The sequence below is a fragment of the Lotus japonicus genome, chromosome 3 (genome assembly GCF_012489685.1).
Source record: "Lotus japonicus ecotype B-129 chromosome 3, LjGifu_v1.2".
NCBI classification, from domain to species: domain Eukaryota; kingdom Viridiplantae; phylum Streptophyta; class Magnoliopsida; order Fabales; family Fabaceae; genus Lotus; species Lotus japonicus.
The window spans coordinates 75,033,189-75,046,156 of NC_080043.1; the positions used below are offsets into that span (position 1 = coordinate 75,033,189).

The following is a 12,968-nucleotide window of genomic DNA, read 5'->3' on the forward strand; positions in this document are numbered from 1 at the left end:
TCTCAGTTCTCACGACTTACAGTGAAATGGACGACATGGACGAAACCCAAGACTTGCAGCGGTTACTATCGGAGCACCGCCGTGAACTCACCGCCGCGGAAGCCATGGAATCCGATCTCGACTTTGCATACCGTATCCAGTTACAAGAAGCCCTCGCCGCCTCCGTCGCCGCCCTCCCCTCTTCCTCCTCCTCCACCGCCATCATCCCGGAAGAGCCCGCCTTCGACGACGCCGTTCTGAACGCCACGTCATTACAGTTAGAGGAGCTAGCGAGGATGGAGCAGGAGATGAAGGACCTGGAGCAGAGCAAGGCGGAGATGCAGCACGCGAGGGAAGACCTCGTCCGTCGGATTCACGACCAGAAGATGGCCTCGGAGATTCTCGCGATCCCTGAGAGAGATTGGGAGGAGTGGGGTGACAATTACGAGAAGGCGTTCGGCGAGGGTTGCTCCTCCGGGGACCCTGGTGCGGTGTTTAGGGTTTATTTCAAGGGTTTGGTGAGTGAGGATTTTGTGAATGGTGAGAGTGAGAGAGTGGTTTTGGGTGGGATTGGTATTGCGATTTGTGATGAGGCTGATAATGTGTTGCTGGAAGTTTCTAAGCCCCTTCTTGGTACTGAAACCAGTAAGAAAATTTCAGAGGCTAAGGCTCTGATTGAAGCTTTCAATGCTGCCATTTTCATGGACCTGAAGCGTGTTGTTTACTATTGTGATTACCCCCCTCTCTTGCAACATGTGAGTCCCCTCGCTCGCTTTCACTGCTTTAGGGAGCATGCATGTGATACATTTCATACACCCTTATAGTCACTGTAGAGTGTGAAGTTGATTATCATAAGTTCATAACTGTTGAGTGTGTGTGTGTGTGTTTAGATAGCGGTTGAGCTTTCATCCCAATTCAAGGATTGTTCAACTTTTGCCTTATAGTTAGGGCTAATGTTCGTTTGCGCTGATACTAATCGATATCTGAACAGTCTGAATGGTTGAGATTTAATCAACACTATAGTTTGGGATACAAGTACAAGTATATGATCCCAATCACAAGTTATGGTATCTTGCGTGATTCTCGAACCCTTTATAATATTGTTACCGTATGATTAGTTCTTTTGCTGAAAAAATAGATAGGGCACTCAGTGATTAGTACTGCATGCATGAGTGCTGAAAAAGTTGTTAATACAGTAGGTTCATTCCTGTGAAAGCAGTTATTAGGAAAAAGCTTGTGAAAAGTGTGCTTATCTCTGAAATGATCAGCCTTTAGATTTTTGTGGGTTAAGATAAATTAATTCATTGTTTGATATGCTTTTACTTGCTCATTTTAGAACCAAATCATGTTAAATAAGCATTATCCTGCATTTATATAGTGTATCAAAAAAAAATCAGACTCCTCTCTGTGATAGTACTAGTTAGTCAAGCTTAGTTGTGCAATCATAACGGATAGTTAGGATTTAATTGAAGTAATCGTATGGTCTACTCACAGTTACTGTCTGATGTGATACTTACCTGGTTTGAATTATGCATTATAAATTATTGACACACTCACAGAACAATCTTCTCCCAGATCCAAACACAATAGCCAAGCGAGGATTATGTGCAAGTTGGATCCTCTCCAGCCAAAATTCTCCCCATATATCTCATGCCAAATCCTAGCCATAGGTTTATGTGTGTGTTCACCATGTGGCTTAAATTATGTTTTGATGCATGAGGATATGATAATGTCACACTTTTATGGAGGATTTTAATATCTTGTTTTGCTGGTCAGTTAAGTGGAAAGTGGCCTGTGAATCAGCAGAAGCTTGCTAGACTAGTTAATGAAGTGTATCTTCTTCAAAGAAAATTTACATACTGCAATCCAAGGCTTGTGGCGAGACATGATCTCAAGTATGCATTTAAGCTGGCAAGAGATGCAATTGTTTCTCAGTCCACAAGGTCTGCAGAAGCTGGCAGTAGTACAAAGAGTCTGAAAGAAACTTGTGTCATTTGTTTGGAGGATACTGATATCAATCAATTTTTTTCTGTTGATGGATGTCAACACCGGTATTGCTTTTCTTGTGTGAAACAACATGTGGAGGTGAAGCTGCTCCAGGGAATGGTGCCAAAATGCCCTCATGAGGGGTGCAAAAATGAGCTTCTAGCTGAAAGCTGCCGGAAATTCTTGCCTCATAAACTGATTGAGACCATGCAGCAACGAAAAGTAGAAGCTTCAATTCCCGTTACTGAGAAAATCTACTGTCCTTATCCAAGATGCTCTGCATTAATGTCAAAAACTGAGGTTTTAGAGTACTCCAAAAATGTTATTGGTGCTCAAAAGCAATGTATAAAATGTCGTGGTTTTTTCTGTTTCATCTGCAAGGTCCCTTGGCATAATGGTATGACATGTCATGCTTATAAAAAGTTGAATCCTAACCCTCCTGCTGAAGACCTGAAGCTGAAGTCTCTGGCAACAAGGAGTCTTTGGCGGCAGTGTGTGAAGTGTAACCATATGATTGAACTTGCTGAAGGTTGCTATCACATGACTTGCAGGTACGCTAGTAATAACACTTGCTTTGTTTTAACAATTTATCATCATCCTTCTATAATCTCTTTCAATTTTTCACTAGCAAAAAAACTCAGTAAGCATTCATGATTCTTCGTAGACATAATTATTAAAAAGTTCTTAGGCACTGAGTCATATAATATTAGGAGGAAAGGTTGGATGGAAAAATGGAGATAGTCATGGGGGATATACATACACACGCGCATATAGTCTTTAAAGATGTCCATACTTGTAGAATTAACATTCACTATGACAATGTTCAGAAAAATCTTCTTTTGAAATGTATATGTGCAATATGAGCCCAATGGAAGTTAAGGTAGAAAGATTTAGTGTATGTTTGGGTGTGTGCTTGCAAACTTTACTATATGAAATTGATCTTTATTAAATGTGGGTTAAAGTAAATTGCTTTCTGTTTGGAAATATTTATCTCAAATACAAGTTTGCAGTTAAACTCAACATCTAACCCAACAAATGCAGAAGTTAATTTTCTATTTTTTAGTTAAACTTGCTTTTAGGAGCAAGTTGAAACAACCAAACTTTTTTTGTTTGTTTGTGTAAAATCGTGTTCTAAACATAGGCTTATTAGACGTGAAGATATGTTTTATTATTATTCTGGGGGTGACTTAATTTTTATTATTCTGTTTGGTATTGAGAGATCCATGAATAGAGATACAGGTCATTAGTGTTGAGTCTCAACAATCTTTGATCAAAAATGTTATTTTGACACCTCTCCACCTCCACTTGGTGAGAGAGAAAGGAAGAGAAGAGAGAGAATTGAGAGATATGATAGGTGATGTGATAGCAAAAGAAGAGACACAAGAAGATAAAATAAGTTAAAATGAGCTGGGAGAGAAAAGGGAGTGTCAACATATCATAACTCTAATTACTTGCTTTCCTTGTGATTACAGATGCGGTTATGAATTTTGCTATCAGTGCGGAGCTGGGTGGAAGGACAAAAAAGCAACATGTTCTTGTCCACTTTGGGCCGAGGAATATTTGGTTAGAGGGACATGAAAGGGAGGAGGAAGATGATGATGAGTTTTATTAAGTAACTGACCACCTGATCTGATTCACCTACTGTCTGGAATCTGTTTTTTGATGCTACTACTGTCTGGAATCTGGATTTACTACCAGTAAATATTCACATATTGATAAGCAAAATGTGATTGTTTTTTGTTTTCTTTCCCGCCCTGATTTGGCCATTGGTTTATTTTTTGGGTTAACAAATCTCTTATGTTTGGTTAGCAAGGAAAATGTTTGGGGGGGGGGGGAGATTAATTTTAGTGGGACTCAATAATTGAGTTTTCCCCTCATCCAAGCTAGGGCTGCACATGGGTTGGGTTGGATGGATTTTCTGACTAATCAGGACCCGAACCGATCATAACTGTTTGGGTTGGGTTGGATTTTGTGAATTTTCACCAACGAATCCGAACCAACCCAATCCGACAATCTTCGGGTTGGTTTGGATGGTTTGATTGGATCGCTATATTAAAATAAAAATAAATCTGAAATATTGAAAAATATTAAAAAACAAGCATTTGAAGTCTCTAACATGCGATTACATCATAAGTTAATAACTACCGTCTACACACATCTATACAACAACACATAACCAAACAAGTACTTCAAGTTTTTAAATATGACAAGTAATTACAAATAAATTAGTTTCCAAGTCTCCTAAAAATCACTCAAATAATAGGATCCAAGTCTCCATAAATTACATACCCTATTAGTAAGTTAGGTAAAAATTAAAATTATTAAAAAATATATTAAATAATATATTATTATTACATGATTGGATTTCGGGTTGGGTTGGATTAATTATTATGGAATCCGATATCCGATCCAAAGATGATTGGATCGTAATAAAATTCATCCGGTGGACCCGTTGGCCCAATCCAACCCGCATTTTTACCATTGGATCAGATTGGGTTGGATGGATTTATTGGATTGACCCGGTCCATGTTCACCCCTAATTCGAGCGAGGAAACATGAATAGAAAACATGATTTTGTTAAAAGGACCATATTATCCCATGTTCCCTCATCATAATTCGTATTTCAGTTGCTCTTTTCAAAAGAAAAAAAAGAAATCGTAAAATGCTCTTTTTCCTCAATCTAAACAACTTAAAAATTCATTGCATTGGTTTTTTAAAATATGGTACAATCTTTCATATTTACCATATTTAAGTGGGTAGTATTAGGAGGAAAGATAATAAGAGTGAGTTTCAATTTCAAAATTTTGGAATTAAAAAACCAATAAATGCAGGGACAAATATGGAAAAATATTAGTTTTTGTATCGTAGTTTATATTTAGTGACACCACCACATAGATCTCAATGTTAGCTAATAATTAAAGACGGAGGGAGTACATTCTTTTCTCTCATTTTCACTCCTACTTCAACAGTCAAATAAAGAGTCTAGTAATTTCCCTTTCTCTATTCTCTTTTCTTACCTGACAAACAATGAAGTCCACCTTAGGGTTTAATATTTTTAAATAATGCAAACAAAAAAATATTCACCTAAAAATGCAATTTCAAAAGTAATTATCAACATAAGGTAGTTTTGGTGGAAAGGCCAAGTTGCACTTTGCCATGATTAGAAAAGGTTGTCAACTCATAACTTAACTACTAAACCCTAATGACAAAGACTAACTTCACATATTTAATTAACATTGATAACTAGAATATATGTTTCTTTTAACAATTGAATTATAAAATTTCAAAATTTTATAAAGACGAATTCCCAATTCTTAAAATTTTCTTGAGAGTAAAAACCTATTTAACTCTAAAAAAATTCTTCCCAATTAGCTACTTCCTGAAACTTCACAAGTCAATAATTAATTAATTTATGCTAAATGTGAAAGATTGTATAAGCTATTTTAAAATCAATAAATTAATTAAACTTCTGATAGAAGTTTTTATAATAAGCAATTTTATAATTAGGGACAGAAACAGAAGCAATATAAGAGAAGAAGAAGAAGGGTTCGTTCAACTGTGTCACTGTGTGTTCCCTTCCCGCTCCAGCAGTCACTGGACCTTGGCAATGGAAGGTGAATCCTCTTCACGTTCCCCTGATACCGCTGAAGGGAAATCAACCACAACTCATTCGAATTCGCATTCGCATTCGCACATTGATCTTCTCAAGGACAATTTCGTCACAATCGAGTACGAAAACGGTAACAGGCTCTTACCCAAAATCATCATCAGCGACGAGTTCTACGAGAAGCTATGCGCACCCTGGAGAAAAACCCTGATTTTCAAATTACTAGGGAAGAAGAAGGGGAAGGAGAAGGAGATTGGTTATTTCTTGATGAAGGATAAACTCAAAGAAACTTGGAAAATCCGGGCTGGTTTTGAGATGATTGATGTTGGGTATGGATTCTACGCGATCACATTCGATGAAGATGATGATCGAGATAAGGTTATTGGAAATGGGCCATGGGTTATTTTCAATCAGCTTTTGACTGTAAGGTTATGGAGTCCTGAGTTTGTGTCGTCGGAGAATGCGGTTGATAGAACCCTAATTTGGATTCGTTTTCCGGGTTTAAGTTTCGTTTTCCATGATGAGAGTGTTCTTTTTACTCTGGCTTCTTGTGCTGGTTGTCCTGTTAAAGTAGACCCTAACACTCTTAGGATAACTAATGGTCGATTTTCGGGTAGGGTTTGTGTTGCTAGGGTTTGTGTAGAGATAGACCTTAGTCTCCTATTGGTAGAGAATTTCTGTTTGCAGGATCATTGGTACAAAATTGAATATGAAGGCATGGACCTATTATTGCCCTCGGTCGTAGTGCGGCCGGAAGAGCCCCGCATTGAATTGAAGAGTTTCGAGAAGGTGGCGTCGGGCGAGGGTTGCTCCACCTCCGGCTCCGGCTCTAGGGATGATGGTTCGGTTTTTAGGGTTTATTTTAAGGGTTTGGTGAGTGAGGAGATTGTGAAGGGCCAGAAGGTGGTGTTTGGTGGGATTGGTGTTGCGGTTTGCGATGAGGATGATAATTTGTTGCTGGAGGTATCCAAGCCCCTCCTCCTTGGAATTGAAACCAGTAGGGTCATTGCAGAGGCTAAGGCTCTGATAGAAGCCTTAGATGCTGCCCACTCTTTGGAGCTGAAGCGTATCGTCTACTTTTGTGATTACTGCACTCTCTTACAATTTGTGAGTCCCTTCTCTCTCTCTCTCTCTCATTGTTTTATTGCTTGTTGAGGAAGCACACACCCTTATATAGGTTTTGCCTCATCTAAAATGAGTGTTTCATTCACTTCTTTATCTCGAAGTTAGGGTTAACGTTTGTTTGCAGTTCCACTGATGCCAACAGATATCCAAACAGTCTGAATGGTTGAGATTTACATAACACCATAGTTTGGTATACAAGTACAAGTATATGATCCCAATCATAGTTTATGACAACTTACTTTACCATCTGAAGTGATTTTCTCACTTTAGATGAGCTAAATCCCTTATAATGATATTACTGCACCCTTTATAATATTGCTAAGTGTATAATTAGTGTTTTTCCTGAAAATATAAAGAGATGGAGCACTCAGTGGTTTGTACTCAGTACTACATATAGGAGTGCTGAAAAAGTTGTTAAAACCGTATGTTCATCCCAGTTAAAGGAAAAAGCTTGTCAAAAGCATGCTTACCTCTAAAATGACCAATCCTTTAAATTTTTGTGGGTTAAGATAAATTAAATCATTGTTGGATCTTTTACTTGCTCATTTTAGAACCAACTCATGTTAATTAAGCCTTATCCTACATTTATATATAGTGTATCAGACTCCTCTTAGTGATAGTAGTAGTTAGTCAATCTTAGTTGTGCAATCATAATGGATAGTTAGGATTTAATTGAAGTAATTGTCCGGTATATTGGTGATAGTTACCTGTTTGAATTATGGATTATAAATTATCAGCACACTCACAGATCAATCTTCTTCCAAACACAAAAACCTTAACAATAAACTCAATTTTTCAACTGAACGAGGATTATGTGCAAGTTGGATCCTCTCCAGCCAAAATTCTCTCTATCTATAGGTTTATGTGTGTGTGTCCACCATGTGGCTTAAATAATGTTTTGATGCATGACATTAAGATGATGGGAATGGATGAGGATGTGACAATGTCATACTTTTATGGAGGTTTTTAATATCTTGTTTTGCTGGTCAGGTAAGTGGAAAATGGCCTGTGAAACACCAGAAGGTTGCTATGCTAGTTAATGAAGTGCATCTACTTCAAAGAGAATTTACATACTGCAATCCAAGGCTTGTGTCCAGAGATGATCTCAAGTATGCATCTAAGCTGGCAAGAGATGCAATTGTTTCTCAGTCCACAAGGCATGCAGAATCTGGCAGTAGTACAAAGAGTCTGAATCAAACTTGTGTCATTTGTTTGGAGGATTCTGATATCAATCAATTTTTTTCTGTTGATGGATGTCAGCACCGGTATTGCTTTTCTTGCATGAAACGACATGTGGAAGTGAAGCTACTCCATGGAATGGTACCAAAATGCCCTCATGAGGGGTGTAATAATGAACTTCTAGCTGACAGTTGCCGGAAATTCTTGCCTCATAAACTAATTGAGACCATGCAGCAACGAAAATTGGAAGCTTCAATTCCCGTTACCGATAAAATTTATTGTCCTTATCCTAGATGCTCTGCATTAATGTCAAAAACTGAGGTTTTAGAGTACTCCAAAAATCTTACTGGTTCTGAACCAGGACGCAAGAGATGTATAAAATGTCGCCGTTTTTTCTGTTTCATGTGCAAGGTCCCTTGGCATTTTGATATGTCATGTTATAGGTACAAAATGTTGAATCCTAACCCTCCAGCTGAAGACCTGAAGCTGAAGTCTCTGGCAACAAGTAGTTTTTGGCGGCAGTGTGTGAAATGTAACCATATGATTGAACTTGCTGAAGGTTGCTATCACATAACTTGCAGGTACCCTAATAACATTTGCTTTGTCTTAACCATTTCTATTATTCCTTTCAATTTTTTTACTAGCTATAAAAAGTCAGTAAGCATGCATAAATTCTTAGTGGACATAATTGATAACTAGTTGTTCTGCACCAATCATATAATATTAGAAGAAAGAAAGGTTGGATGGGTAACACGGAGATAGTCTTGCGGGATATAAATACACCCACAGTTTCAAAGATGTCCATACTTTGTTGAACTAACATTCACTTGATCAATGGAAATGTTCAGAAAAATCTTGTTTTGTTAAATTTGCTTTTAGGAGAAACTGAGAAAGTTAAAACAACCAAACCTTTTTTTTTATGTTTGTGTAAAATCATGGTTTCCGTTCTCAACTCTCAAATCCACATTTGAGGTCTTTAAACGCCCAACCTAACATAGGCGTATTAGACTGGAAGATAATTCTTGGGGTGACTCTGAATTTTTATTATTATTTTGGGTATTGACAGATCCATGTATGGAGAAACAACTCAACATGTTGAGTCGCATCAATCTTTAGTTGGAACTGCAAGCAATGATATCTTGGCTCATTGTTACTTTCCCTTCTGATCCTAGTTATCGTGCTAATTACTTGCTTTCCTTGTGATTACAGATGCGGTAATGAATTTTGCTATCAGTGTGGAGCTGAGTGGAAGGACAAAAAAGCAACATGTGATTGTCCACTTTGGGCCGATGACGATGAGAGTGAGTGGGAAGAAGATGAAGATGTTGATGATGATGATGATGATTCATACACTGATAGTCCTGATGATTTTTATTAAGTAACTGGACACTTGATCTGGTTTACCTACTATCTGGATTTACAACCAGTAAATATTTACATATTTAGATATTGATAAGCAAAATGTCATTGATTTTAATTTTCTTTCCCCTAATTTTTCTTTTGATTATTGTCTCTCTTCCTAAACCCAATGCATTGTAGCCTAGTACTGTGCACCCGTCTTCAAATAGTACATTTCGAAAGATTTTTTTTTTGGTTTTTCTCCACTGATTTAGTGCATTTGGATACTAGTTAAACCTAAAGCGAAAGTATTTTTCCCAATTCATAGAGATTTCTGTTCACTTTTTTATCTCAAAGTGAGTGTTGATGTTTGGTTTGCAATGAAGTCAATGGATATTCAAAATAGCATTACCCGTTGGCTTATTTTTTTGTATTAAAGTCCAGTATATCTTTCCCCTGTTCCTCTTTCCCCCACTGATTTGGGTTATGATCTCATGATGAAGCAATTCAATGATAGGATTGTTGAAAACAAGTTGATTTTAAGAGGATGAGCTATAAATTGTAATAACATTGTATTAATTTTAGGTAAACAAAAAAAAATACTTTTCGAAATAATACAGACTATGTAGGATGTACCCAATAAACTTTTCAAAATAATACAAGACTATGTACTGTAGTCCATCATCACTCAACGTTGTTCTACCGCAAAAACCACTTTCTCTACTCCTTCCAAAAATGAAAACTTTCACACTTTTCATTATCCCTATCTTCCAAGAACATATAACCATACACATATAGGAAGTTTTAGGAACAAATAATTACTCATCCCTATGATTATTTAATTCAAGCTTCATGGCTTCAACCAAGCTACTAGCTAATATATGCAAATGTATCCTCTTATAACATGTTTATGTTTCCATTTTCATTCCATTCACATGTTCTGCAGAGGCAAATCATGTTTTCCAAAGCGTGAAATTTTAAAGCAATAATTAAGGTCTTTGAGTTCAATTCGAGAAATTATATAATCAAACACATATTTAGAGATCGACTGAGGATACTCTGATTGAGATTTTATATGACTGAGGATACTCTGATTGAGATTTTATATGATGTTGTGCCGCTGAACCTGAAAATTTGTCTTTTTTGTTGGGAAACAACACAGCTGAAGAAAAATAAAACACAATCACAACACAAGAAAATTACGTGGAAACTCCAAAACCGGAGAAAAAACCACGACCGTTGTCTAAACCGACAACCAGAGAAATATCACTATGTGAAAATTGTTACAACACATAGACTTCTCTCACTCTCACCCCAATGCCCCAGTACAACCACACTCTCACAAAGCAAATATTAAACTAAGTCAGATATAAGCTTAAAGTGCTACTGACTGGTGCATCTAAAAACAAAGAACCTAGGTCCAATATATAGCCTTGGTCTTCCCCTTGCTTCACCACAATAAGCGATGTGAGACTTCTCCAATAGCTAATTTTTAACCTCCTTCTTTATTTTAGAAACTTGGGCAATGTGGGACTTGACAATCAACCCCAACAATCTCCACCTTGATTGTAAGAGTTACACATCTTCCGCTTGCATTGTCTATACCGACAATCATACTCCACCATAAAAGAGTACACTTTACTTGGAAACAAACCATCCCAAGAATTTTCTTCACTTGGAACTAAACCATTCCAAGAATTTCCACATGTCGAAACCTTGCTGAAATTTTATGGTGCAACTCCCATGTTGGCTTCTAGGAAGTTCTTCAGCCATCGACACCTTTCACCACACACCTTGCATCAATGCCAACCAATGCCTGTGTGTTGTTTCTGAATCCGCTAGCAATAACTTGTCCTTTTCCATGGTATAGCGGAAATACCATAAGGACAAACTTTATCTTCTAGATGAGATCATCACCATCATCTCCCAAAACAAGGGAGACAGTGCTAGCACTTACCTCAGAGTCTTTTTCAGATACTGCTCCACCTGGACAATTTCTCTTCACATGCCCAGACTTTCCACACTTCCAGCAGGCCAGATTCTTTGCAAGGATCTTCTTCCCATTAGCCCCACCTCCAGTTAGCAATATTGAGCTTGTTGAAGTGCTTTCATCATTTTTCATTCTCCTTTCTTCCGAAATAATTTTAGTTGCAACTTCTTCAAAACTCAAACTTTCCTCCCATACATCAAAACAGGTTTAAGATGAACATAGGAAGATGGAAGGGACAAAATGAGCCTTAACGCTTTATCTTCATCATCAATCTCTACTTTGATAGATTCCAACTCGGAGATAATATTATTCAAAGTACTCAGATGATCAGATATTTTCGTACCTTCATCCATGCGTAGATTGTGGAATTGCTCTTTCAGCAACAACCGATTTGAGATGCCCTTTGCTTGATATAACCCTTCAAGCTTCTCCCAGAGCTCCTTGGCTGATGACAAATTCTGCACATTTGCAAGAACATTCTTTTGCAAACACAGACGAATTGCACTTGCAGCCCTCAAATCTAGTTCCTCCCACTTGTCGGCCTCCATGTTGGAAGTGTTTCCTTTCAGCGCCTTGTGTAATCCTGATTGTATCAGCACATCCTTGACTTGTACTTTCCACAAGCCAAAGTTGATTCTTCCATCAAACTTCTCTATGTCAAACTTCATAGCGCTCGAGTAAGACATAGCAGCTGCAAACTTCTTCTTCAGCACCTCCACAATATCACACTTCTTTTCTGGTGTGGAAGATCAGATAATTCTGCAACCACAGAGCATACTAAGAATTGTGATATCTCATCGAACCGAAGCTCTTGATACCACTGTTGGGAAACAACACAGCTGAAGAAAAATAAAACACAATCACAACACAAGAAAATTACGTGGAAACTCCAAAACCGGAGAAAAAACCACGACCGTTGTCTAAACCGACAACCAGAGAAATATCACTATGTGAAAATTGTTACAACACATAGACTTCTCTCACTCTCACCCCAATGCCCCAGTACAACCACACTCTCACAAAGCAAATATTAAACTAAGTCAGATATAAGCTTAAAGTGCTACTGACTGGTGCATCTAAAAACAAAGAACCTAGGTCCAATATATAGCCTTGGTCTTCCCCTTGCTTCACCACAATAAGCGATGTGGGACTTCTCCAATAGCTAATTTTTAACCTCCTTCTTTATTTTAGAAACTTGGGCAATGTGGGAATTGACAATCAACCCCAACATTTTTATATATCAAATATTTGAGATTCTATGAATATTAACAAGAGTGAAATGTCTAAAAATTGAACATTAGAGGATCACATCTCTCTTTTTTTTTTCTTCATTGGAAAATAAAAATATTTCTATTACTTTAATTAATTTTTTTTAAAAATACATATAATTATTTAAAAATAAATAAATTTGCTTGAATAATTTTTTATCATTATTTAAAAAACCAAGTACTTAAGAGTCTAGGAAATGATCTAATTCAATTAACGTTGTGTTAGAATAGAATGTAAACGCTTCTATTTTTTCTTTGGCGTTTTCATCATTGGATTGTGAGATTTGGCATCTCAATACACTATGGTGCTCTGTTTGTTTGTGTAGAGTCAAATAAGAAATAATGAGAGACAAGCAACGAGAACCATGCCACTCGTATTTGGTTGCCAGTGCGTAGAGATGACGCACGCTCTGACACGCGGGACCCATAACTTTTATGAGTTTCGTCAATGGTGTGATGAAATTAAGACAATTTTTCCAAGAATTTCCATGCATGC

The 12,968-nt window shown here is 37.4% G+C and overlaps 2 protein-coding genes across 2 annotated transcripts; both read left to right on the plus strand.

Annotated features, from left to right (window-relative positions):
* Window positions 1–3,710, plus strand: LOC130745885 (E3 ubiquitin-protein ligase RSL1-like). Its single transcript, XM_057598300.1, has 3 exons — window positions 1–734; window positions 1,756–2,516; window positions 3,438–3,710. Exons 1-3 carry the CDS (start codon window positions 27–29, stop codon window positions 3,541–3,543), a joined length of 1,575 nt encoding a protein of 524 aa, XP_057454283.1. The 5' UTR covers window positions 1–26; the 3' UTR covers window positions 3,544–3,710.
* A 1,779-nt stretch (window positions 3,711–5,489) lies between these two features.
* Window positions 5,490–9,467, plus strand: LOC130745886 (uncharacterized). Its single transcript, XM_057598301.1, has 3 exons — window positions 5,490–6,679; window positions 7,688–8,457; window positions 9,086–9,467. The coding sequence occupies exons 1-3, from the start codon at window positions 5,573–5,575 to the stop codon at window positions 9,252–9,254; spliced, it is 2,046 nt and encodes a 681-aa protein (XP_057454284.1). The 5' UTR covers window positions 5,490–5,572; the 3' UTR covers window positions 9,255–9,467.
* The last annotated feature ends 3,501 nt before the right edge of the window (window positions 9,468–12,968 follow it).

Coding starts and splice junctions, on each gene's coding strand:
- LOC130745885 (XM_057598300.1), top strand. CDS start 27: ATGGACGACATGGACGAAACCCAAGACTTGCAGCGGTTACTATCGGAG. Junction 735..1,755: donor ACCCCCCTCTCTTGCAACAT/GTGAGTCCCCTC, acceptor TTTGCTGGTCAG/TTAAGTGGAAAGTGGCCTGT. Junction 2,517..3,437: donor TGCTATCACATGACTTGCAG/GTACGCTAGTAA, acceptor TTGTGATTACAG/ATGCGGTTATGAATTTTGCT.
- LOC130745886 (XM_057598301.1), top strand. CDS start 5,573: ATGGAAGGTGAATCCTCTTCACGTTCCCCTGATACCGCTGAAGGGAAA. Junction 6,680..7,687: donor ACTGCACTCTCTTACAATTT/GTGAGTCCCTTC, acceptor TTTGCTGGTCAG/GTAAGTGGAAAATGGCCTGT. Junction 8,458..9,085: donor TGCTATCACATAACTTGCAG/GTACCCTAATAA, acceptor TTGTGATTACAG/ATGCGGTAATGAATTTTGCT.